General features: G+C 33.5%; 4 protein-coding genes across 4 annotated transcripts; 2 read left to right on the top strand and 2 right to left on the bottom strand.

Moving 5' to 3' along the window:
• Nucleotides 1–2,343: 2,343 nt before the first annotated feature.
• LOC137809039 (uncharacterized) lies at nucleotides 2,344–4,752 on the bottom strand. Its single transcript, XM_068610181.1, has 6 exons — nucleotides 4,680–4,752; nucleotides 4,184–4,570; nucleotides 3,777–3,969; nucleotides 2,880–3,429; nucleotides 2,466–2,654; nucleotides 2,344–2,385 (listed from the first exon to the last, which is right to left on the bottom strand). The coding sequence occupies exons 1-6, from the start codon at nucleotides 4,750–4,752 to the stop codon at nucleotides 2,344–2,346; spliced, it is 1,434 nt and encodes a 477-aa protein (XP_068466282.1).
• A 997-nt stretch (nucleotides 4,753–5,749) lies between these two features.
• On the top strand, nucleotides 5,750–8,054 carry LOC137810663 (large ribosomal subunit protein uL10). The gene is made up of 5 exons (XM_068612050.1): nucleotides 5,750–6,169; nucleotides 6,301–6,369; nucleotides 6,827–6,925; nucleotides 7,189–7,581; nucleotides 7,661–8,054. Exons 1-5 carry the CDS (start codon nucleotides 5,912–5,914, stop codon nucleotides 7,805–7,807), a joined length of 966 nt encoding a protein of 321 aa, XP_068468151.1. The 5' UTR covers nucleotides 5,750–5,911; the 3' UTR covers nucleotides 7,808–8,054.
• A 3,469-nt stretch (nucleotides 8,055–11,523) lies between these two features.
• Nucleotides 11,524–13,622, top strand: LOC137810660 (uncharacterized). Its single transcript, XM_068612048.2, has one exon. The coding sequence runs from the start codon at nucleotides 11,838–11,840 to the stop codon at nucleotides 13,560–13,562; it is 1,725 nt and encodes a 574-aa protein (XP_068468149.1). The 5' UTR covers nucleotides 11,524–11,837; the 3' UTR covers nucleotides 13,563–13,622.
• A 5,506-nt stretch (nucleotides 13,623–19,128) lies between these two features.
• Nucleotides 19,129–21,101, bottom strand: LOC137810659 (uncharacterized). Its single transcript, XM_068612046.2, has 3 exons — nucleotides 20,367–21,101; nucleotides 20,084–20,226; nucleotides 19,129–19,589 (listed from the first exon to the last, which is right to left on the bottom strand). Exons 1-3 carry the CDS (start codon nucleotides 20,629–20,631, stop codon nucleotides 19,479–19,481), a joined length of 519 nt encoding a protein of 172 aa, XP_068468147.1. The 5' UTR covers nucleotides 20,632–21,101; the 3' UTR covers nucleotides 19,129–19,478.
• Nucleotides 21,102–25,090: the final 3,989 nt, after the last annotated feature.

The raw sequence follows: 25,090 nt of genomic DNA, 5'->3' as shown, positions 1-25,090 counted from the left end.
GGACCATAGATTGAGCAAACCATTTGAGACCATTTATTTATTCTCGGGTCACTTGCGATTGGGCAGCTTATCACAAAGACATATGCCTGAGCGTGTATTGCGCCAATTTGGGTACGAGCAGAGCATTCCACCATCACCGATGGCGGCTGAGGCTCATGGTGCACATGTCATTGATCAAAGGTGGTTGCAATTTGATCACCACGTGGTGACAGGTTTAAGAGTTGCTTCTAGTCCATCTGCATGTGTTCCTGAGTACATGTCTTAGTTTAGGACGGTATCACACCCATACATTCGCAGGGATGAACTTGGAAATCGACCCAGTGTTGTACCACGTCATCTCCTTCATAGTCCAAATGCTGAGCAGACAGGTCATTCGTCTCAAGATGAGCGTGCACAAGCGGTAAGTTTTTTTATTATGTGATTAAACAATATATTTGACAAGTTTAAATTATTTTGAAATTGGTGCAAGGTATATTTAGGTGCATTGTCAGTATCCTTCAGCGCATGATAGATTGTCGTCAGATCACTTAAGGCACTGACGCATATGAGAGTACGGAGGCAAAGTTGCAGTTAGCCCGGAGTGTGACAGATGATGGGGCAGTCTACACGAGACGATCACGTAATGTTCGTGGACATCGTTGATATTTTTTTTATTACATGATTGTAATGATAGTAACTTTGTATGTGTACAATATGGTTTAATTAATTTATGTTATAGTGTTTGTTATTTTATTTTTATCTGACATAAATGCGAATAAATTATGAATTGGAATTGAAGTAATAAATTATGAATCAGAACTTAAGTAATAAATTATGCATCAGAAACCGACATAATAAATTATGTTTACATCAATCGTCTCCAAGGTTCACATATGTCGGGCTAATACTGATTAATTGGGTAAAAGATTGCATCCGAGCAATGTAATATGATGACCATAACCTTGTCTCTGGGTAACAATGTGTACACCATAAAATTTCAGCGGTAGGTATGGGACAATCATCAAGCAATTTTACCTGCACTACAAATGGAAATTACCAAACAAAGGAATATAAATAATGTGTTGAGTAATAACCTTACCTGCACAAAGTGTGAATCATACACATGACCAATACATAGTAATCGGTGTAGACTAGCATCGGTAGGGGGTGCAGTACGCAATGGAAAAATAGTAATATTTTGTTTCAATGACAAACAAACTAAGATAATATTGTATCTGCTTGCTATTAAGTATTCCATATTGTTAGAATGGATAACTTTAAACTAGAGGGGGGGTGAATTGTTTAAAGAGGGTTTTCGCAAACTTTTAAAACAAGAATGAAATTATCTCAAGAAGCAATTGATAAGAAATTCAGTTTGCCAAAACAGCAATCAAAAACAGCAGTACCAGAAAAACAATCGGTTGTTTCACAGAAACAATCGGTTGTTTATACCAGCAAACAACAAACAAAACTGAATTTAAAGAGTTAGGGATAGAGAGATTGCACACAGATGTTTATACTGGTTCACTCCAAATCCAGAGCTACATCTAGTCTTCTCAGAAAACCTCTGAGGAAATTCACTAAGCAATCACACCTTGATCACTTACACCACAACCAAGAAAGTGACCTTGAACACCTCAAGACACACACTGTTCTTGGCCAACACACCAACACTAAGATTGTTGATCTTGATCCCCTCAAGAACAGTCAATCTCAACAAACACAAAAATGAAACTTGTTCAGCAGAGTACAAGGATTACACTTGTTACAGAAGATAATCTGAAATCAATACAAGCATAATCTTATTCCACACACTTTGATCAATCACAAACTCTTAGCAATCTCAACTCTTTGAAAAACCCTTATTCAAAAACTTATTTTCACAAATATGTTTTTTCTGAATATATTCAAAGATGTTGTTTGTTATCAAATCTTAACAAACTCTTAAATTGCATTTAAAGATTGGTCAAAGCATTTAATGACTGGAGTGTAAGCAGTTAAATCATTTAAACCTCAGTCAAAGATAAAACAGTTTTTCTGTTATAGTTCTAAAACAAACAATCGGTTGTTTTGGTTCTAATAGTTCAACCATTTAAAAAAACAATTTTCAATCTTTTCTCAAAACATCTAAGTATAAACAATCGGTTGTTTCGACAAAACAATCGGTTGTTTTAACTTAGTTGAAAAACATTTTTCTTTCAAAAAGATTGAGAATGCCTATGCTTTAGATTTAATCAAGAGGTGGATTACAACCCTCAAACTACCCCAGAACTAAACTAAAACAGCACAGCAACAACAAGCACAACCAAGGCTTCAACATCCTTCAAAGGGTTTGGATTCTTCAAAGCTTGAACACCACTTGGTTCAACACATATCTGGTATTGTCATCCATTTTTCAACACTAGCCTGCAAAATGCAATAATGAAATTAGATTGCATACAAGTTCAATTAATCAATGCACATGAGTCTTATGAATATGCACTTACCATTGACAACTCATCCACTAGTAAGGACCTCTTGATATCTTCTACTCGTTGATGACCACCTAACAATGTTGCGTATTCTTCACGCCAATGAGATATTTCTTTGAATAAATACATTCTGATGAGTGGCCATGACTCTTCACTCATCCCCAACAATGAGGCAATAGCACAAATGTCCATCATCTTTAACATCTATTACATCCAAAATATAAGGGTGACATTTCGGATGAAATTGATCAAGCATGGGAATTGCATTGGTGTTGGTCATCACCTTAACCTTTCCCTTACGAGTCTTCAAAGATGATGAACTATCATAAAATGGATGCGATCTACATGCTCAAAATATGAAGGGGTGCATTTTGTAGATCTCTGAAATTTATTTGCATGACTCTTTTGAGATCCTTTTGTCTTAACTACATTAAGTGATGCACATAATGTTGTCATGTCCGGATAGGCAATTTCACGCAACTTGTTTTTAATTGTCACTTTGCCACAAATATCAACCTCGTCGAACCGGGATAGAATCACAGCCCATTCTTGTTGAATTGACAACCGAGATGATGAATCACATTCAGATAAACCTGAAAAACTCAGTCTCGTCCACATAACATGAACTTCATTAAGAGGAATGACACCCATAGCATACCTGGCTAACTGACAAGCACATGGTAATCTGTGAGTCTGTCTAAGTACACATCCACATCGTTCACTATCAAACCTCACATCATTGACCCGATCAAACTCTTCAGCAATGAGAATCAAAGCATGTTTAGATATAGAGCCAACCAACATTTTATACAATTGCACATTGAATGTGTGTCCTATCACATGTAGACTCATTTGAAATGATGCCTTGATCTCGTTATGTTGAAGTATAATAACATGTTTGATAGCATCCCAACACGAGCATAGGTCTCCCATGCTATTTTGTAATATTCGTTTCAAAGACCAATGAGCTAATTCAACCCTGTATAAGTATAAAATATAATAAAACAATTACACGTTATACACTTTCTAAATAAAGTAAAGGCATTCATATACATGTTTGATGTTGTATTTCCCAAATGCATTATCAAATTTGTCCAACACTTGACAAACTTTTCTTTGTGCGGAATAATCCAGGTGTTCTTCACATATTCAAAAAGTAATGACCACGGTGAACAAATAGTTTAAAAAATTTTCACAAACTCATCAAATTTAGCTATCTCTATACAGTCAATGATAGTCTTTCATGAATCCATCACAACTTCCCAAGCCTCGACAGAATCTACCAAAATTTTACACTTTGCTTTAACATTCTTATTGATGTGAAACCGACAAAGAAGATTTCTTGTTTTAGGAAACACAATATTGATGACATTCATCAAAGCAAGATCTTTATCACAAACAATGACTTCAGGTCCCACATGCGATGTCAAAAGTGACCCTCTAAATTTTTGTAGTGCCCATATGAAGTTCTTTTCTTTCTCGCTAGATAAGAATGCAAAACCAGCAGAAAAGGACAAACCTGTACAAGTTACACCAACAATCTCAAGCAAAGGCAGCCAATATTTGTTTGTTTTGTAAGTTGTATCCATTAAGAATACAATGTTAAATGCATTCAAGAGTTTCACAACATCAGGATGAGTCCAAAAAATATCACTAACAATATTTGAAGACTCGTGACACGTACTCCAGTGAAGGTTTACCTCACAGAATAGTCAAAGTACGTAGAATGTTACCTGGCTTAACCATGCTTTTAGTCATATCAACAAGCATTGAATGTTCATTCGTTTTTAATATGCCTGCATATGGATGACCAACTAAGGTATCATACAAATCATGATTATGAGTACCACATATTACCTTAAGTACCCAACCTTGACCCTTTCCAACAGGTTTACCTCGCCATTTAAAGGGACATTCACATTTTCGAGTACCAGTTACACTAACCTCCAAACCATCCTTGTACTTTCTGTAACTACCCTCTCTTTCATAGCCTAACAAGACATATGTCTTTCTCCCTTGCTTACCATTTGCTATGTCAGACCTAATAATGACAATAACAAAACCAAGTCCATAACCAACCCTACAGACCCATTCAAGTAAGTCTTCTCGCGAAGGAACACCTACACAAAGTTATTCTAACAATAATACAAAATCACTTCTTCAAATTATAATGCAATAAACATAAATGAAATGAAATTTTATTCACCTCATCTATTGTAAAATGGATACCATAGTCTCCTTCAAACAATCCATGTTGATGCACATAATTCATTAATTCTTCCCTACTTACACCTTCATCCATAAAACATAAATTTTCATTTTATTATAATTTCCATAAATTCACATAAGTATGCAAAACAAAAATAGCATAATATTTTGTAATTGACAACTTAAACATGACTTCCGGATTGTATAATCCATAAGTCAAATTTTAACAACATAATGAATTTTGGATTACGTAATCCATAAGTCATTTTAAGTAACTTCCAGATTGTGTAATCCATAAGTCAAAATTTTCACAGCAAAATGACTCTCGGATTATGTAATCCGTAAGTCATGTTTGATGTTCCAAATGTCTTCCAAATTGTGTAATGCGTAATTGAAATTCATATAGCAAAATGAGTACTGAATTACGTAATATGTAAGACATATTGAAAGTTCTAAAATCACTTCCAGATTGCGTAATCTATAGTTCATTTGGTACCGGATTACACAATCTGGAAGTATGACTTTGGCAGGTTCCAGATCCGGTATGCATAGGAGTTATCTAATCCGAAACGCTTTACTTAAGCACCGGATTGTGTGATCCGTAGATCCACCGGATTAACTAATGCGAAAATATTTATTTAAGGCAGAAGAATGAGAATGAGAATGAAAATGTACCTCACCAACGGTGACAATGCCAACACCACCTACCACCGCTGCTACCTACCACCGTTGCTACCTACCACCGTGCACCACTTCAACCACCTTCTCAAGCACCACCTCCAGCACCACTTTAAGGACCACCACCACTCAAGCTCGAGCGATGCACCCCACCACACGAAGTAACTTCTTTTTTTTTAACTAGCAGAGAAACAATATTTTCATTTTTATCTTTTTACTGAAGGATAATTTTGGTATTTTAAAACTTTATGGAGGTGCCCGAAGAAATCATGGAGGTGCATGAAGAAGCTGTCATGCTATAGGCAGGTTACAAATTAAAAAAAATGTTATACTTGAAGCCCATTGGGCCTATCCAAACACGAGCCGTCGGACAAATGTTTCTAAAACCCTAACTACATATAAATACTCCAGTCCGCTTCTCTTCTCGTAAGTCTTCTGCAGCACACCCCAAGGAAGAAGAGGTTAAAGAGACGGCACCGTTTTGCTGTCCGCCTTGACCGAGCCAGAGCTTTGTCTTGGCCCTCGATTTTGCCGCGCAAACCTTACGGTCACAGACAACACCATCATCATAATCAATGGCACCGAAGCAAACCAAGGCGGAGAAGAAGATCAGTTATGATGGGAAGCTGTGCCAGCTTCTCGATGATTACGGTCAAATCCTCGTGGTCAACGCCGACAACGTTGGATCCAAACAGCTCCAGAACATTCGCAAGGGTCTCCGTGGAGACTCCGTCGTCCTTATGGGGAAGAACACCATGATGAAGCGCTCCGTCAGGATACATGCTGAGAAAACCGGCAACAATGTGTATCTCAGCCTCATCCCTCTCCTTGTCGTGAGTTTCCTCTTCTCCTAACTTTATTTAAGCTTTCACTGCTTTGTATATGCTTGTTCTGTTCAATTAATCGTAAAGAGTTTTGGTGTTTTAATTGCTTGGTTGACATAGCTTGTTTTGCGTTTAATTAGGGCAATGTGGGTTTGATTTTCACTAAGGGTGACTTGAAGGAGGTCAGTGAGGAGGTTGCTAAGTACAAGGTAAAGGGATATTTTTCATCCTTTTTTACTTTATTTTTATTTATTTATTCATTCTTGATATTGGATAATGATACTTCTTTACCCTTTCTGCTTGTATTTGTGCTACTCAACAAATTCGTGAACTGATGTTAGTAAATGTATCTCTTAAGTATATTAGTTATTCTATATTTTATTGTTATATTATCATGCTCTGGATTACTTCGTCATTGGAAGTGCCAATAGTGTCTTTTGATTTTTGACCAATTCGTTGCATGTTATGACTTGCGAAGTTTTGTTTTAAAATGTTTGTCCGAGCTGTTAAACTGGGGGAGCTATATTCATTACGTTTTCCTGGGTTTGTTGTTTTACAAGTAATTAGTTTAATTTTTCTTTTTTGCAACTGGGGTCTAGTGTTTGTATTTTCCTTTATTTGAATGTTCGTTGTTCAAACATTGTTGCATTTGATCTATCTCAACAGGTTGGAGCGCCTGCTCGTGTAGGTTTGGTTGCTCCAATTGATGTCGTTGTTCCTCCTGGCAACACTGGTCTCGATCCATCTCAGACTTCTTTCTTCCAGGTTAGTGTTTTTTTTTAAAACTAATGTCTAGATGCGAATATTTGGGACCAAATTGTAAGAAATCATCAGAAGTGGTAAACCAAAACTTTTAGGATGATCTTTATTCAGAAACTAAGAAATAATATTACTTTTAATCAATTTTCACAAACTGCTCTAATCAATTATAATTCCCATTTTCTGCAACAGAATAAGTAGTTCTTAACATATTATTATTTTGATTATTGATTTGGATTATACGTTTATGTTTATTTTCTTTATTCTAGGTCCTTAACATTCCGACCAAGATTAACAAGGGTACTGTGGAAATCATTACCCCCGTGGAACTCATTAGGAAGGGAGAAAAGGTTGGATCTTCCGAAGCTGCATTGCTTGCCAAGCTTGGCATAAGGCCCTTCTCATATGGGCTTGTGGTCCTTTCTGTTTATGATAATGGCTCTGTATTTAGCCCTGAGGTCCTTGATCTTACTGAGGATGACCTCATTGAGAAGTTTGTTTCTGGTGTTTCAATTGTTACTTCTCTATCATTGGCTATCTCATTCCCAACCCTTGCAGCTGCACCACATATGTTTGTGAATGCCTACAAGAATGTTCTATCTGTTGCAGTTGAGACAGATTATTCTTACCCTGAGGCTGACAAGGTCAAGGAGTATCTCAAGGTAATATTTTGATATTTTGATTTTGTATAGTTCTTTTATCCAAATCTTTCTTATTCACAAAATTTTATTTTAAATGCAGGACCCAAGCAAGTTTGCCGTTGCTGCTACTGTGGCTCCTGCTGCTGCCTCTGGTGCTCCAGCTGCTGCAGCAGCCAAGGAAGAGGAAAAGAAGGAAGAGCCAGCTGAAGAATCTGATGATGACATGGGTTTCAGTCTGTTTGACTAAACTGTGAATGCGTATTGAGGTTGCTTTTCAGGTTTTTTCTTTTTTGATGTTAGAATTGATGAACTCATCCCTCTTGTTTTAGGTGTTATTGTTTTGCTGTTTTTCCTAAGTGGAATTTTGGTTCTTTAGTTCAAGCGCAGTGGTCGATGGCCATATTCTAATCTAACATTTAATATGTCGTCGATTGAACTTTGAAATGTATTTTAAAGATTTCAAATCAATGTATGCAGAATTTTTTGTAATTAAATCGTTTTGTTAGAAGGTCGAGTGGGTTCTTCGATGTGGGATTCCAAATATTATGGGGTTTGGTTGCCATGGTTGGTTTGAGATAAATATTTTCAATATATTTGAAAGGAGAATTACCAATCCAAAATAGTAACAACCATTTCATATTTATTTGATATATCAAGGAAAAGTGAAAATGGTGAATGTGAATTGTATATTATTTACGCAATTACACTGCACTCTACAAATTCTACTTATGCTAAAATAGTATATGAACGCATAAAGAATTAAGATAAAGAAACCCTTCACCATTGTCTGTTTTACCTATTCTCCTGTTCCGTTAAACACTTTTTGGGTGTGCATCTATGTAGTTATATGTATGTGGCTAACTTTGAGAATAAAATAGGATTTTCTAGGTAGGGTTAGCGGAATTCAATTTGCAACCATACAGTTCACTGCAGATTTGTGAATCAAAATTCTACAATTAACTAGTATCACATAATTTGATAGATATTGAGATTCCGGTTAATTTTTTTCCTATTAAACTAGAACCTTCATCTCAAGTGTAGATGAATTGCATAAGGAATTATAATTCCGACAGCAGATTTTGCTACCAATGCCATGGGTAATCGATGAATCTGCATTCAAGTTCAAATCGATGAATTTGCAAACGCCACTTTGTCAACAATAAGGTGAATTAATATTTGGCTTTGATAATTAAAAGTCGGTTTAAATTACTTTGGTTTAATTAGGCAGTTTAATGCTTACCATCAGGATTTTTTCGACTAAATTGATCGATTGCATCGTGTTAGCGAACAAATTCCTTGATTGTATCAATTTTAAGGATTGAATTAAAATACAATAACATTGTGAAAATCCTTTACATATTAATTCAATTCATAAATTGAATTAAAATACAATAACATTGTGAAAATCCTTTGCATATTAATTCAATTCATAAACAAGTATTCCTCATGCACTTGTTATTTCAACCGAAAACACGTTGATTTTTTAAAATCCTTAACAAAATTCAGTTGGACTGATTTAATCTATTATGTTATCTTTGTTTTAAAATTGATTTGGCTTTTGCATTAAATACTTTTTACCAACTGATTGGAGTATATATAATCTGTTTTACATTCCTAATTCTTATTGATTCATGGAATAAGATTGCATTGTACTTTTTTTATTCAATTTGTGATTGTACCAGGTGGGTGTTATCACTCATTTTTGCGCTTGACTATTGTATTTCTATAAGAATTGGTGGTGTCCAAATCCAGATATTGTTCTAAGATCTGGGGTATGTTTGCCAAAGGTGGTGTGTGTTTTTGAAGGATTCAAGATCACTACTTTGGTGTGTTATGTAATCAAGGTGTTTGATTGCTTAGTGGAATACTTAGAGGTTTTTTGGGGACTGGATGTAGCCCATGGATAAGAGTGAACTAGTATAAATTTCCCGTGTGAATCTTTCTATCCCTTATCTCTTTAAATATGTTTTGGCTTGAATTTTATAACTGCTGATATAAACAACCGATTGTTTCGCAAAAACAACTGGTTGATTTTCTGCTGTTAAGTGAAAAACTATTTTTTAAATCAGCTGAACAAATTTTTAATTGATTGATTCTCATTTTCTTTCATTCACCTTCAATATTTGCGAAATCTTTCATAAACAATTCACCCCCCTCTTAACCCTAAACCCTAAACCCTTGTTTAAGGCCTCTAATTCTAACAATTGGCATCATGAGCTGAGTTCTTGAAAGTCATTCAATTTTTCGATCCTATTTTTTTTAAATAACAGGAAAGTTACCATTTGAGGAGGGTGCTTCAATTAACAAACTACCTCCTATATGTCACTTGAATTATCAGTTTTGGAAGGTAAGAATGACGATCTTTGTAGAATCAATTGATAAAGGAATTTGGGATGTAATTGAATATGATCCTTTTGTTCCTATGCTTGAAAAAGATAAAGTGTTTTCTGAAAAGCCTTGGTCCCAATGAACTGAGCATGAAAGCAAAAACGTTCAATATGATTGTATTGAAAAGAAGTTAGCATCTGAAGATAAGTGGTGCCCGTTAGCTAGTTTTTTTGTTATGATTAAATGCTCTTTTATTGAGATTACATTATTGATAGAAAAAGTTGTTGGCGGGATATCTATAAAAGGGGCTTGAGACCCCGGTGAAGGTACGATGTTTCTGAATACTAAGATTGAAACTGATTTGATATCTCTAGTGCTCTCACTCTATTGATCGTCAGAGTGTAATCAACAGGTAGAACCCCTCTGTCCAACGGAGCCGAGTGCCAAACTTAGCAGAGAAGAAAAATCAGAAATGAAGTCCACCATCTAGTCCACCGATGTCAACCGGCAAAAACAATTAGTATTGTTATTATTGTATGGTAGTAGCAAAATCAAGGTACAATTACCTCAAATTTGACATGCATTTGAAATACAAAGTAGGAAAATTCCATGGAATAGTAAAGTCATAATACAGCAAAGTTGAGTGTGAATTGCCACTTAAAATCCCACCACAATCAACCGTTTCACACTTCTAGTCCATGCATGCTTCCTCTGTATTGCAATCTCTATGAATTATGCCAACTTTTTTCCTACTTCGGGCACAATAATATGTGAGGGGTTGGCCTTTCATTTTAATTCATATTCTCGTGTGTTTTCTACTCTGCTTTATAGTGGGGATCTTAGAAGCATCACTTTCAAGCACTGCCCAAGGAGGGCCTAACTACGCCTTTGTTTTCACCCGGAAATTCGATCATACACTGCACTTTTTTTCCACCTGGAAATTGCACCATACACTAAAGCACACACCTGTTGACTATTCAGAGGTGTACCACAAGTTAGAAGAAGCATAAGGGACGAGAAAAGAAACAGAGAAAGCGAAGAAGAATATGAACATTTTACTTTGCACGTCAGATATCACTCACATTACCAAAGCCTTAATATATCAATGTAAAGGAAATGATGCTGAAATACTGCACTAGGTAAAGGAAATGTTGTAAGAATATTCATTTTACCAAATTGATATTATAATCACAATATTAAGAATGTTTTAAAACCGCTATTCTTCTATACTTCACCCTCAAGAAATGAATACCTTTGTGAAATAAAGGATAGAAACACTACTGCGTAATTCGTCTTGGGAAGAAAAGAATGATGTCAAACTTCTTATTCGGTTCTCTTAATTGTCTATTGGGATAATTTCTTACCAAAGTAAACCAAGGAAAGATAACAAATCATGTAGTTATAAAATATAATAGTTCATTAAGAGTTTTAATATTGAAACCATACCATACAAGCAACATATATTAAAATAACTTCAACTCCAAATATAAACATTTAGAGCGAATACAAGTTAAACTCCATATTGAGAAAAGGATGACTTTTGTCATTCTCATTCCATGTTATGATATTGATGTCATAATTTATACTTTACTAAATCTATATATATTGTGGCTCTTTCATCAATTTTTCATAAACTCAAACACGGTTTCTTTCATAATTTTGATGAACTTGAAAAACCTTTCACCACTTTCCCATCATCTTTTTGTAGAAGTATATTTTTGTTCCATCAATTTTTCATAAAGTCACAAAATCTACACAACTCAATTCCTTATTCTCTTTGCATAAAGTCACAAAATCACCCATTTTTTCTCTTGAAGTCCTAAAATCTCCTACCACTGTGTCCTTCAATCTTATTGCAATTGCAAAAAAAATACTATTTCCTTCATTAGTTTTTCATAGTCACAAAATCTCCCACCACGTTGCCCCTTAATCTTGTTTGCAGAAAAAGAATGTCCATTCGAACAAATCCCAAGAAAGCAGTCCCTTTATTGTTGAAGCGTCTGAGGACAGTTGAACCACAGGAAAATTTGGAGGATTTGAAGTCTGTGTTGATTAACATTAAGGATATCTTTTCCTTGGTGAAGAAAAATGAAGAAGAACTCCTTGACACATTATCAGTAGTGGATGGCTATATTCGCAAGTCCAACATAGATACGTTGATGAAAGAGAAGAAAGACATTTGCACGAGAATAATGGATTCTGCTCAAAAGTTACTCCCAGGTGATGCTATTCAAAGCAGTAATACAGAAGCTACAAAGTCATCAAGCAAATCATTACGAGATCTGAATATAGCACTCCCTTCAAGCCAACTTCAGGACTTTGAAAAGTATGAGGTAAATTATCTGAACCTTGGTCATCTTTGTCATAAACGTGGCTTCTTGTCTCTATTATCTTTCCCTAAAAATGCCATTACAAGTAAAAGGAATATTATAGCATGGTGGATGGGGATGGGTGACATCCATGGAGAGGAAGATGGTGAGGATGTGTTTGTTGAGCTTTTGCATTGCAATCTAATTGTACCACATCGTCAAGGAAAATGTCCCCATGTGAATAAATTTAAAGTTAATCCTTGGGTTCATAATAACATACTGTCACAAAATCATAAGAACCAACCTTCTGGATTTTATTCACGAATAATCTCATCTCATGGTAATGATCCTTCGTATCATAGTTTAATTCTTGACCAACGAGAAGCTAAACTAAGTGATGATGAACTTGGTTTTGAATCTAATCATTGGACATCCATTTTTAATGTCAATACAAGTTATGTTAAATTTGGATTCCAATGGATGGCCAAATTGAAGGATTTGGAGGTGCTTCATCTCGGTCGTTGGCTGCAACATTCTGCTTCACATCATATTGAAGTGGAGAGTGAAGAATTCTTAAAGGAGTTGACGGATCACAAGTACTTGAAGTATCTTAGCCTTCGGGGGATATCAAGAATATCTGAGATTCCAACCTGCATTTTTCAACTTGAGGGCCTAGAAACTCTAGATCTCAAAGCCTGTCACAATCTAGAAACCTTACCTAACGATATTGCATCATTGAAAAAGCTAAAACATTTGGATCTGTCTGAGTGTTACTTGTTAGGGCGAATGCCAAAGGGTATTGAGAAGTTGACTGAGCTTCGAGTGTTGAAGGGATTTGTAATAGATAGTTCTAGCAAGACTCCTTACAAAATATCAGATCTTGAAAATTTGAAAAAACTAGAGAAACTCAGCATACATATTGGAAGTGAGGCTGTTATCCAAGATGGAGATTTTGAGAGGTTAAAAGATTTATCAACTCTTCATTATCTCAAAATATCATGGGGTGTGTCTACTGCAACGCACACTGATGTCAAGGTAATTTTGCCTTCAAATTTGGAAAAGTTGCATCTTGAAGGTTTTCCTGGACAAAATTTTCCAAAGTGGTTGAAGCCTGGGAGTCTACCCTTCTCATTGAAAGAGCTAAATATATCGGGAGGGAAACTAAACAATATGGAACATGGAGAAATTTATGACAAGCTCCCCTGGTTGAACATCTTACGTCTCAAGTACTTAAACCATTTGAATGTTAACCTAAAAACTTTGCACATGTTGTTTCCTTCATTATGGTTTGTAGAAATAAAACATGTTCTAAACTATGCACACTTTGAATGGGGCATTGAATGGGGAGATTCTGAAAGGAGCTGAAAATACCTCATGTGATAATGCTATTTGCTGATCAATTGTATATAATTGTTTGTATCAAAATTTAGAGTGTGTCTAGGTTTTAGAGTGAAAACAAATTCAACCTATGTTTTCAATGTATGATACTAACTACACTTTTGTTTCATGTAAATTCTTATAGTACATATAATCAACGTATATGTATCAACTGTTATTATTAAATGACCTTAATCATTAATTCTGTTCTTAGCCGATGGGGGCAAACTCTTCTATAGAAAATGTTCTACTATTTGTTTGAGTTTGAGTTGGAATAATGATCTCGTAATGAGAATTGAGTTAAACATCACATAAATGTCATAAATGTCTCTCCACTTACAAATGACGCTCTTACATAAGTCTTTTCGTCATCACAAGAAAAATTGATTTTGAAAACTAATTTTTTTTCTCTAAAAATGATAAAATTAGTTACTTAATTAGAGACTAATTTAAAATTTAATAATAATAATAATCAACCATACATTTCATCATCGAATACAATCAAATCATACAACGAAAAACAAAAGATAACAACATTTGTGACACAAAATCATTTAAAACATTATTTTAAAACTTTAATAAACATGCTTTATTGCCCAACAAATAGATCGGTTGGGAGTCTTAGTTAAACCGTTAGAAGTCTTAATTAAAAAGTTTGCCTAACAAGAATTGCTCACCCACTGAACTATATGGATAACAAATGAACTCGTCCTAGGAGTATTGTCCAAACTAGTCTCGATGTTGATGGAGAATCTTCGCATTGGCTTGGTACAAGTATAGGCATTGAATTGATATCTAAAGTAGTTTTTATTATTAATAAAAATTTATAAGAGAATTTCTAAATTCATATCTAAATTAGCTAACAAGGTTTTAATTACTAATATTTTATATTGTAAATTAGTCTTTAAAAGACTAATAGTGACTAATTTAGAATATAAAGTAGTTAGTAACTAAAACTTTATTAATAGTTAGATACCAATTTATAAACTAATTTATAAATTTTTATTAATAATAGAATCTGCTTTATATACCAACATTTTTTATAATTTATAAAATAGTCTCTAATTTAGTTAATATAGTAACTAATTATTTTGGTTTCTAAAATTGTAGTGATATATATATATATATATATATATATATATCAAATTCTCCATCCACCTTCATACCTTCCCTCTACACCTTTGTATTAATTGTGAAAAGTCAGTTTTAACCTTTTAAAAAAATTTAAATAATCCTAAATGAAAACATAACCTCACATTTTCAAATAATCTCAGTTGTACACTGCACCTCCATTCCTATTGCAACCTTCCATTCTTCTCCAACCACAACATTTGAGAGAACAGTTTTATCATTTGAGTATGTTTTAAAGAATTGACGAGAATATTTTTTGTTTTAGTTTTCTACTTCATTTTTTGCACTTTGTTGAGTTTTTTATTCTGGGTTTTGTGGGTTCCAAAAGAATGAAAAGAAAAAGCAAACGAAAACACAACCACCATCAGTAAAAACACTACAAAACTTATCTCAACCATCAATGTTTATCACCAATCACCACAAAAAATTACCTCCACTTGAAAATGAAGAAGAAGACACCATATTCTCCACCTTACTCAAAATGATATTGTTAAAATTAAAAATATATATATAAAGATGCAAGAAGATATGGAGGTGTTGGAAAAATTTGCCTATATTATATCACTTATCTATTTGGATGCTGACGCATTTGTTGCCAACTTCCCATGCTTTTGGTCCAATAAATCTTTTCACTAAAGTTGTCCATGAATTGAAATTTGTGCCCAAATAAATAAGGACTAAACAATTACTTTCTACACTCCCTCAATTTGAATCTTCACCCATTTTTTTTATGTGAATTATAAAAGAGCCCTTAAATAAAAGGGTGTGAATAAAAATATACTTCTAGAAATCCTTTTTCAGAACACACGGTTTTGGATTTAGATTTTTAGAATATTTTTCTAAATTATGAAAATCCTTTTTTGAACTACCTATCAGCTTTTCTTTTTTGTGATTTTTGTTCCATAACGTATTTTTTTATTTTGGAATTGTTTTTCCATAAATTTCAGATGAGATTTTGATTTTCAAATTCTATTATAAAATTTTATTTCCAAAATACAATAATCTATTCTAAATTTATTTTTCCAAAATGTATATTTTTAATTCGAGAATGAAAGGTAATTTTGAAAATTTTATAAGAAGTCTAGGTATAGCTCATAATTGGCCAGGTGTAGGGAGAATTTGACTAAGGACTCTTTCGGCCATGATAATCCATGTTAACATTTTTACCCTATCCCAAACTTTGTTACCCTAAAATTACTAATTGTACTCTGAGCCAAAAATAAGAGAAAATCTGTTAAATTGATTTTTAAAGGTTTATTACATATTTTATCTAAAATAAATGATTAAATATAAACTAACAACCTATTATCCTACTAAATTACACACTTTTGTCATTATTTTTTATGTTTTAACTGTAAGATTTAATAATAAATACAAAAAACAATTTGAACTAAACAAAATTCTCCAAGTTTCTTGTGAACAAAGAGAATACATATATTAAATGATAACTTGGAGACGCTAAATTTTACCAAAAAAATTGACTGAATAAAAAACAGTTCGATGTAAATTGAACAAGGATATTAAGGTTTTGTTAACTACATTTTATTTGGTAACTGAATTCACATTCTATTTTATGTTTTTGGTAACATGTGTGTTCGTGTTGTTGGTATAATCGTGTTTGTGTTTGCTGGGTTTTATTTGAAACTTTAATTAGTTTTCATTAAACATTATGCTGATATATTTGAAAACTTTATTTTTTTTAATTTATTCAAAAACAAAGTACACCAAAATTTTCAGTTACTTGAAAAGCTATAATAATGTAAAATGTAATTTTTTTCAATCTAAGTAAGTCTAACCTAACATTGCTTAATTTCCTAACTATAATCCAAACAAACAAACTCTTTGTCATTATCTTATTGTTTTCAATGTTCTGTTATAGTTTACCTTGCTGTGAAGGAACATATAACAGACCAAAATTTCTCAGAATGACTTCCACCATGGGATGCATATATAAGCTCTCAAGCAAGGTAATTTCAAAAATTACAGAATATATATATATATATATATATATATATATATATATATAAGGATTTTTTTATCTGGTTTTAATCATAAAAACATTTTATTTGATAAAAGATAATTATAATTACAGCTTTTTCTTTCCAGAAACTACTCAAAATAATCTATTATAATAATAGAATATTGTTCTGTAAAGAAGTCATAAAAAAAGTGAAAGTATTTTCCATGTGAAAAAACTGAATCAAGCAGCTTATTAATCGATATTTCAATCTTTTAATTCTTTCTTTGATTATCTTTAATGTTAATGTTATCCTATCCCAGAACTTGTAGTTTAGAGATGAAAACAGCTTTTGCTTGCACGATAATAACTCATCCTTTCATCCATCAACAGCAGAGAAGGAGAACGTGACTGTTTCTGTTGTTAAACAGTTCTTTGTTCTTATACATCTTTATGCTACTTTAGTTTTGATACTGGTGTTTAAAAATTCTACTTCTCATAGTTTAAGTACTAGAACAAGGGCTATGCTGGTAAGAGGTGTTTATGCAGTTAGTGAACTTCATTGATTGCATATAAAGAGGAAAATCTGCTTTTGACTAGTTTCCCTGTGAATTATGATCTGATCTCCAACATCTTTCTTGAAAGAACAAAGGTCAATTATCATATGCTACTCTGTGTTAATCTTTTCAAGCAATGTGTTTAGAAAAAGAATGCTGATCATAAAGGGTTTTGTTCATCTCTTCTTGTTTCTTCTAAATCATAATATTCTATTCATAAACTTGAGTTTCAGTTTGGAACCGTCAAAGAAGGCTGGAAATGGGGACAGAGAATTCAATCACTATAATTATCATGAGCAATCCTAAATTGAATTTGAAAGACCAGTGTTTAATTCACTGATAATAAGCTTATTGATTACCATGCCCACATTAAGGACATTCTCATTTCATGATTCTGTGGCCAATATTGGTACAACTAAAGGAATTTGTTCATTAATGTTTGTGGCCAACATTCTTTTCCTAGAAGAAACAGTGTAACATTAATAAGAATATCGCAATTGTTTACTGATGAGTCACAACACAGGCCCCATTTGCATGTGCCTTTATTTTATATGACCCATTTCTTTTGCCTTTCAGAGTAATTGAAAATTTATTGCAGATTTGATTTGTGGTCCTTGGTGGACAGTATGTTATAATTACTTAATTTTCCTTAATGATGGCCAAAAAAATCCCAAGGTAGGTTTACCTGGTTGTCTATTTCTGGTCTCAATCAGTAGAGATAGACTGTCTGATTTGGGTCTAATCATGACACATGAAGTTATATGCAATTCTTTGGATGGTTGAAATGATGGAAATAGTAGCCGAATATTAGACTTTCTGATCTATGGAAATCTAGTAAATGAGTTATATGGCCTTATTTAAAGACAAAAACATCACAAATACAGTAGGTACATTATAAAAGAATATTACAATGGTAATAACTATTACTGTTATCATGAATCTCATAGGAGTTCATCTTGCATGTTGGTTCATAATAAGAAGTGCTTCTTTGTTGGTTCTTGATATAGCAGGTCCATACTAGTAATTAGTTGCTACATATATGCAGTTATGATTATGGACCCATCCTAACTTGATGGATAGATTTTTGGCTTCTTCCCTACATGCTAATGTACTAATAGCTTAAGGGTCAAGAATTTCTTATAATTAATTTGAATTGATATTATATTAGAGACTTTCTTGATGTAGTTACAGTATATTAGAGACTGAGTTGTTGATTAAAACATTGCTTGTTTCAAATTCCTATTGCACAAACAATAAAAGGCTGGTGGTTTTGTGACTTCTGCTGTTATATTTTGCACACATAGTGAAAAGTTAAATTCTCTTGTATATGTGATTGATTTCTTTTAACAAAACGGAGAATCTGAGCCAAGCCATGGTCAGGATTCCGTGGTTCATAACACTTCAGAGTTAGAGCAAACCTTTCCTTAAATTCAGATGTCTGTAATAATATGTTACTGTATTTATTTTCTTTTGCAATAAAGAATTTTCATTTACATTTCAATTAGAAAGCGGGAGCTGATATGAATGTTACAATTATTGAACCCCAACAAAAAAAATACTTGAAAGACAGCATAAAATTTTGGAAAACCTCTATTAAAGTATTTCAAATTTTCTGTCATGTTTAGTCCAAAGCTGACAATGTTTTGACGTGCTACTTGTCCTTTATGCTTGTGCCTAGAAACAAATGATGGAATAGCTAAATTCCAAGATAAATTTTAACCGGTCTTAATTGGAAAACAGATATTTGAGGATTATGGAGAGATCCTGGCACATTACTGGTGAAACATTTCACGGATATGCTGGTTACCAAGAGCGTCATAAAGACTTGAATGTTGGAAGTTGGGAACTCCACTGATATAATTTCCACCTCATGGTTTTTTTTTCTTGTTATAAATAAGATCCCTTCAAGTTGTACGTAAGAATTGCTTATTTGCTAAATATATAATTACTAAAAGGAAGATGTGGATGCTGTAACTATATCAATCAGAAAACTCACTTCTAAAATTTTTTTACATTCATTACTCTTCTATTCTTTTTCTTCTTGTTGGTGGGGGGGCTATACAAACATGCTACCACTGGAGCATGGTTCTGCAGTTAAGGGTATGATTGGCGATGAAAGAGAAATCTTGGTTGAAACGTCTGATGAATTTCCATGCCCATGTAATGAATCCTCCAGTAGGAACATCTGAACATTCTAGTGGCTATCATATAATACTCTATGAGCCACTGTACATGTCACAACTTTGCAGTTTGCACCAATCAACTTGCGGATTCTGAAATACTCTGCAATGAAGGGCGCCAGGATTTTGACCTCACAACAGCAGGATTTGCTGAATTCGCCCTTGGCCTGTGTCTCTCTGCCCTCGTTCCCTGGAATTCATTAGACTTTTTAGCATCGATACTAATCAATGATGAGGATAAAAACTTCAAAAATTGAAAGATAAAAGTTGTCTGAAACTTAATTTCTAGCAAAATTATGGCTGTCAAATTATTGGATTATATTTCATTTGGCTTTGATCACTCATTTGCATTGTTTCAAAAGAAACATAACGGCTAGAGTTTCACACTTTCATAGTTATAACATCCAGGGCATGTTTTGTTAAGGATTGCATGAAATAATGGTATAAATATATGTATATCTTGTTTAATATATATATATATATATATATATATATATATATACTATAGATATACAGTAGAGAGATTCAGCATCTATAGAACATGTGCCATGGTATATAGATCAAAGTCTTGAGTGGATTCACTATTGGGGTGTACTAAAAACACAACCTACTAGAATATTATTCATAGAATAATAGTTAAATTTAAAGGGAAAAGTGGAAAAGGAGTGTTGACATGAGACATACCTGGTGTGTAGACTCCCCTCCTGTGTGTGGCTCACTGGCTGAACTCTGCTTCTCCGGTTGTATTGTGTGTGCCTTCTCAACTGTCTCAGCCTGTGGCTTCCTTGTCTTTGCATGCTTCTTTGCTTTCAAAACCTTCATAACCTCTAAAACCAGAAACAGAAGAAGTTCTTAGAATCACATGAAATGATGAAACCAAACAAACACAGACCCTTCGAAAACAGCAATTGACCCTTGAACACAAAAAGTAGAATTTATTCATGACAGAGATCTGATAGCACCATACCTTGAGTGGTGATGAGCCTGTAGGCATGGCCAAGGTTGAGAGTCTCATTAGGCCGGAGGAGCTTAACGCGGGTGAAACGCACCGTTTTCTGGTCTTGATTCTGGTCCTGTGGTGGCACAGGCAATGGTATTATCAAAGACACATAGTGACCTGGGTTGGTTCTCATAACCTCACTTGCTGTGACTGGCCAATACAACCTCTCTATCTTCCCACAAGGGTGTTGGATCACAAGCACAGCAGCATCCACAGCTTGGCAATTCCCCATGTCTCAGATTAGCTTGTGGCAAGAGAGATTGAAGAAAATGGTAGAGATAAGGAAGAATGGATGAATGAATGAATGAATGAATGAAGAGAAGGAAGTGAAGTAAGCAAAGGTCTCTATCTATACAGCTCCTTCTAGCACCCCACAAATATAGTAAAAACAGGTTCTAAGACTCTTAGCTCTTTAACCAGCCTCTTCCCAACTAACATGTTTTATTATTATTATTATTATTATGATAGGGTGGTCAATTTAAGCCCAAGATATTTGGCCTTAAATTGCATAGGGGGGCATGACAAAAATATTGTGAACGTTTTCGTTAATAATTGTGAATCTAGTAAGATAATGTTTCGACATAGTGGTTAATTATTTTAGTATTGGGCAACAAGTGATTGGCACCGGCACTAGCCTCTAGAAATGGTGCAAATGCCACGTGGAGAGATGAGAAAGATGAAGAAATTTGGACGGATATGTTCGGCGATGTCGACGCGGTCAAGCATTTAGATTTAAGGTAAGACAAATGCTTCATACGTATTATCTATGCTACTACTATATAACCAAAAATCAGAAAATACCAATAATTATAACAATAAGGACAATAAAATAAGAATTCGGACTCAAAGCGTGCCTTTGAACAAGATTCTTTTGAGTGGACGTTGGATAAAGGACACACCACCATCTTATCCGGGTTACACAAACTCGCATACCTTGTTTGTTTGGTTTCCTTGAAAATGTGAGACAAAGAAGTGAAGGTAGAAACTTCTAGGAATTAACATGTTGCCAAATTTTCACTCACTTGCTACTGTCATTGCAAACATAACATGGCACCTTCATATTAGATGGATATTGTCACATTGCACAACTTTTCTCGAATGCTTCGGAGTCCAATGCAAAGTGTAGCTTCAAAGTGACCTATTCCGTGGCAAATAATTGATATTAGTTGATTCATGATTGCATAAAAAATATTTGTGTTCAAGCGAACTTGCAGCTTTATCCTTGAGTGCTGTTGAAAGTGGGTTGGACCAAATCATTGTAAACCATTTTGTAATTTTGAAAGTTTTAGATTGAGATATAATATTTCTTTTCAGACGGCTGCAAGAGTCTTCCATCTTCAATGTGGAGAAACTTTAATTCAAGATTTGAAACACGACTCGCCCAAACTATTTTATGAACCATAAATGATAGATTTGAGAATCCTCTTTGATTCATGGAGCAAAATTTGTGCGGATCTTTGAGTGCTTTTACAACAAGACACCAAAGATGCTTTACAATCATAATTTCTCCGCATGATCCCAGTAGCTACATGGCGATGAATAATACTCATTGATTTTTAGCTAATAAACAAAACTCATTAATTTTGAAATTACTAGAAGTCATATTTGCTTCATACTGATTTAATATTTAAATATATTCTTGAACTTTTACGACACATTAACCTTGCTTTGCCAACTTAAGCAAGCAAGTAAGTATGACCTATGGGACCACGCCTCGGAAGGGCCTCCATAGGTTGTCTGCTTCTATATATCTCCATATCATATACGGGGAAAAATGTTGACATGTTTTTCTCAATAAACAGTCCATATCTTGGGATGAACAATCCCTTGTTGAGTTAAGACAAGAGTGGTAATATTGGTGTAGATCCTTGACTCTTGTGAATCTGATATTGCTTAAACTATGATTGCCCCAAGGTGTTTGAAATTTTCTTCTTCTGATTCACATGTGTAAACATCTCTGCATAATGTCAGTCTATGTAAGCCATGTGAGGTGCTGGGTGATTTTTGCTCAAATATTAAATGAGGAAAGGACTGTTTCTTGTTCAAACATGAGTCTTGTAGGGGACTACACCTTTGCTATTATATATATATATAGTAAGAGTCTTAGACCTATGCGGCCACCATTAATGTGGCCGCCATCAATTGTTATTTATTGGGGTCCGAATGCTCTTAATATTCTAATGTTAGGACATGTTTTAAATATAGTAGTTGATGGAATTCAATCTCAATAATGGTTCATATTTGCAACTTGTGGGGGGTACCATATTCAGGTTTGTATGGCTTGTACAGTGCCTTTTGAACATTCTCTCTTTTGTTTAAAACTTCCTACCAAACATTGGACCTCTGAAAGGCTCTTATTTGTGGGGCTATTCGTTCTTTTGTTGCTGTGAAGGACATAAGCCAAGGGTTGCTTTCTCCACATTCTTCCCCCCATGATAAAAACAAAACCAACCATCCAAAAAGAACTTACTAATGAATTTATTATCTACAAGAAAAGTTCAGTGAATCAAAATAGACCCCCATGAAATTGATGACTGAGGGAGGAACTTAAGGGCAAAAGCATATGCCACCATCTTGTTTTAGGGACAGTCAAGTACCCAACATTGTGCAGGGTTTTTACAGTGCTTTGTCTGATACAAGTTCAGTATATTCTCATACAGAAAATCTGCATGTGTTGTTGCATATAAGCTTTGGGGACACATTATAAAGGTTGTGAAATGAAATCTGATATATTAATTATATAGTTTTGGTGTCTACAAATCATGTTTGGCTTTCCTTTCTCCTCTATAATTTTTTATTGATTCCAAAAAATCAAGGTGCAAGATACTGTCCTCTGTGCAAGGCTTCCTAAACATTGTTCACATTCGTCTCACCATATCTGTTTCACACATTTCATCTGCTAATTGTTTGTTATTTTATTCACAAAATGCATGTGGTTAGGCCATTAGTATTTTTGCCTTCACCAACAAATATCGAAAGGGTATATGCTTCAAGGCATTAAAGTGACACTCAATTACCCTTAAATTAATGGGGGCTTACACAAATGATAAGTATTACTAATAGAATTGAGCTTCTCTTTCATGATATATATGACACTGTTATGTTGTTCCTCATAAAATAGGATCCAAATCCTTAGTGAAAAGACCTGAAGAAGAGAATCGGTTTTAACCTCAACGGAGATTTATGATTCAAAGGGGACCTAAATTTTAGTGAGAAAAAATTTAAAATATGGCAAACTTATCTTAGAATATGAATACTTTTGTGGATTCATGCATAAATGTTTCATTATCATAAAGGGGTCAAACCTTAGGTTATCAGCTCGAGAAAAAAACTTTAAAACAAGCCTTTGTAATGATGAATAGGTTTTCTAAAGTTATGAACAGACCCAAATGGTGGTCTTCCATCATGAATTCACAAACGTATCAAAGTACGGAATAATCATGCTTAATTAATGCTTCTAACCATTAAAAGGCACCAATAATCAAAAACAAATTCTTCACTTTCAATTTTGAAGGAGATTTTCAGGTGGAATTCAGAACCTAAGGTGATCGATGTAAAGTTATATTTAATTGTATAGTTTATTTTAATCACAATTTGTTTACATATGATGAACTTATTGATGTTTGTTAATAAAATTGAAGCAATTTAAAAGTCATAAATAACTTTTTTTCGTAAGTTGTTTTATAAAATTTCATGTATAGAAATGAGAAATGAAAAGACTTCTCCCCAGGATTCCTGCACTTGCATGTGGTTATGGTTTAATATCAGTGGACGATTACCTTTAGATGGCTACGCAACACATAGGTCAAACACTACTACCTATATGATTAGAGTATGTCATGTATATAAATATAACCAAATTTTAACATTTAAGAACCAATACTATTTTCTAACTCTACTTCTTGTTTTCATTAATAAATAATAATAATAACAATAATTTTTTTTAAAAATATTTCCATAAGAAACTGTAAAAATGGTTTACTTTTTAATGTTTTTCTATTAAATTAAAGAACGGAACAATCTGATTTCTTATTTTGTTCTCACTATTTGTTTTCTTTCTCAATATATTTCTAACATTTCACCTTTCATTTTAGTATTCAAAATTAATAAATTCACTTTGAATTGGTTCTTTGTGTTATGCATTATTTGTTCTCTTAATAAAAGTTATAATATATGTGAAGTGACGTGTACAGGGAAAGTAACAGCAAACCAGAAAAGCATATATTCTTCTTGTAGGACTACTCTAATGAATTGTACAGCACAAAAAATAAAGAATAAAGTAGCATTTTCATAAGTTAAATTAATTCATAGATATGCAAATTCATTTATAAAATTTTTCTTATATAATTTATTTACATTTATTTTTTTCAATGACATACATTTATTTTCATTCTATTTTTAACATGTTATTTTCTAATTCTTTCTTTTATTTTATTTTTTTATGTATTTCTTCTCTTTATATCAAACAAAACGATAATAAGACTGTTTTTAGTTAGTTTTTATACTACTAATGTTACTATATTTTGAAAAAGGTTTTACATTGATTTCAATCCATGTGGAAATAGTTATAGTTAATGATGAATTATGAGGAATGTAATTACATTGTTTACAATTATCACGAACTTAAAAATACATATACTTTTAATATAAATTTATCTTCTCTTTTTGTGATAAAGTATGATATACTAATA

The sequence above is a fragment of the Phaseolus vulgaris genome, chromosome 2 (genome assembly GCF_051622355.1).
Source record: "Phaseolus vulgaris cultivar YP4 chromosome 2, ASM5162235v1, whole genome shotgun sequence".
NCBI classification, from domain to species: domain Eukaryota; kingdom Viridiplantae; phylum Streptophyta; class Magnoliopsida; order Fabales; family Fabaceae; genus Phaseolus; species Phaseolus vulgaris.
This window is presented reverse-complemented; position numbering and strand designations above follow the sequence as displayed.

Coding starts and splice junctions, on each gene's coding strand:
- LOC137809039 (XM_068610181.1), bottom strand. CDS start 4,752: ATGGATGAAGGTGTAAGTAGGGAAGAATTAATGAATTATGTGCATCAA. Junction 2,655..2,879: donor CATTATGTGCATCACTTAAT/GTAGTTAAGACA, acceptor TGGATGTAATAG/ATGTTAAAGATGATGGACAT. Junction 2,386..2,465: donor TAGTGGATGAGTTGTCAATG/GTAAGTGCATAT, acceptor TGCATTTTGCAG/GCTAGTGTTGAAAAATGGAT.
- LOC137810660 (XM_068612048.2), top strand. CDS start 11,838: ATGTCCATTCGAACAAATCCCAAGAAAGCAGTCCCTTTATTGTTGAAG.
- LOC137810663 (XM_068612050.1), top strand. CDS start 5,912: ATGGCACCGAAGCAAACCAAGGCGGAGAAGAAGATCAGTTATGATGGG. Junction 6,370..6,826: donor AGGAGGTTGCTAAGTACAAG/GTAAAGGGATAT, acceptor CTATCTCAACAG/GTTGGAGCGCCTGCTCGTGT. Junction 6,926..7,188: donor CTCAGACTTCTTTCTTCCAG/GTTAGTGTTTTT, acceptor TCTTTATTCTAG/GTCCTTAACATTCCGACCAA.
- LOC137810659 (XM_068612046.2), bottom strand. CDS start 20,631: ATGGGGAATTGCCAAGCTGTGGATGCTGCTGTGCTTGTGATCCAACAC. Junction 20,227..20,366: donor CAGGCTCATCACCACTCAAG/GTATGGTGCTAT, acceptor TTCTGGTTTTAG/AGGTTATGAAGGTTTTGAAA. Junction 19,590..20,083: donor GAGGGGAGTCTACACACCAG/GTATGTCTCATG, acceptor AATGAATTCCAG/GGAACGAGGGCAGAGAGACA.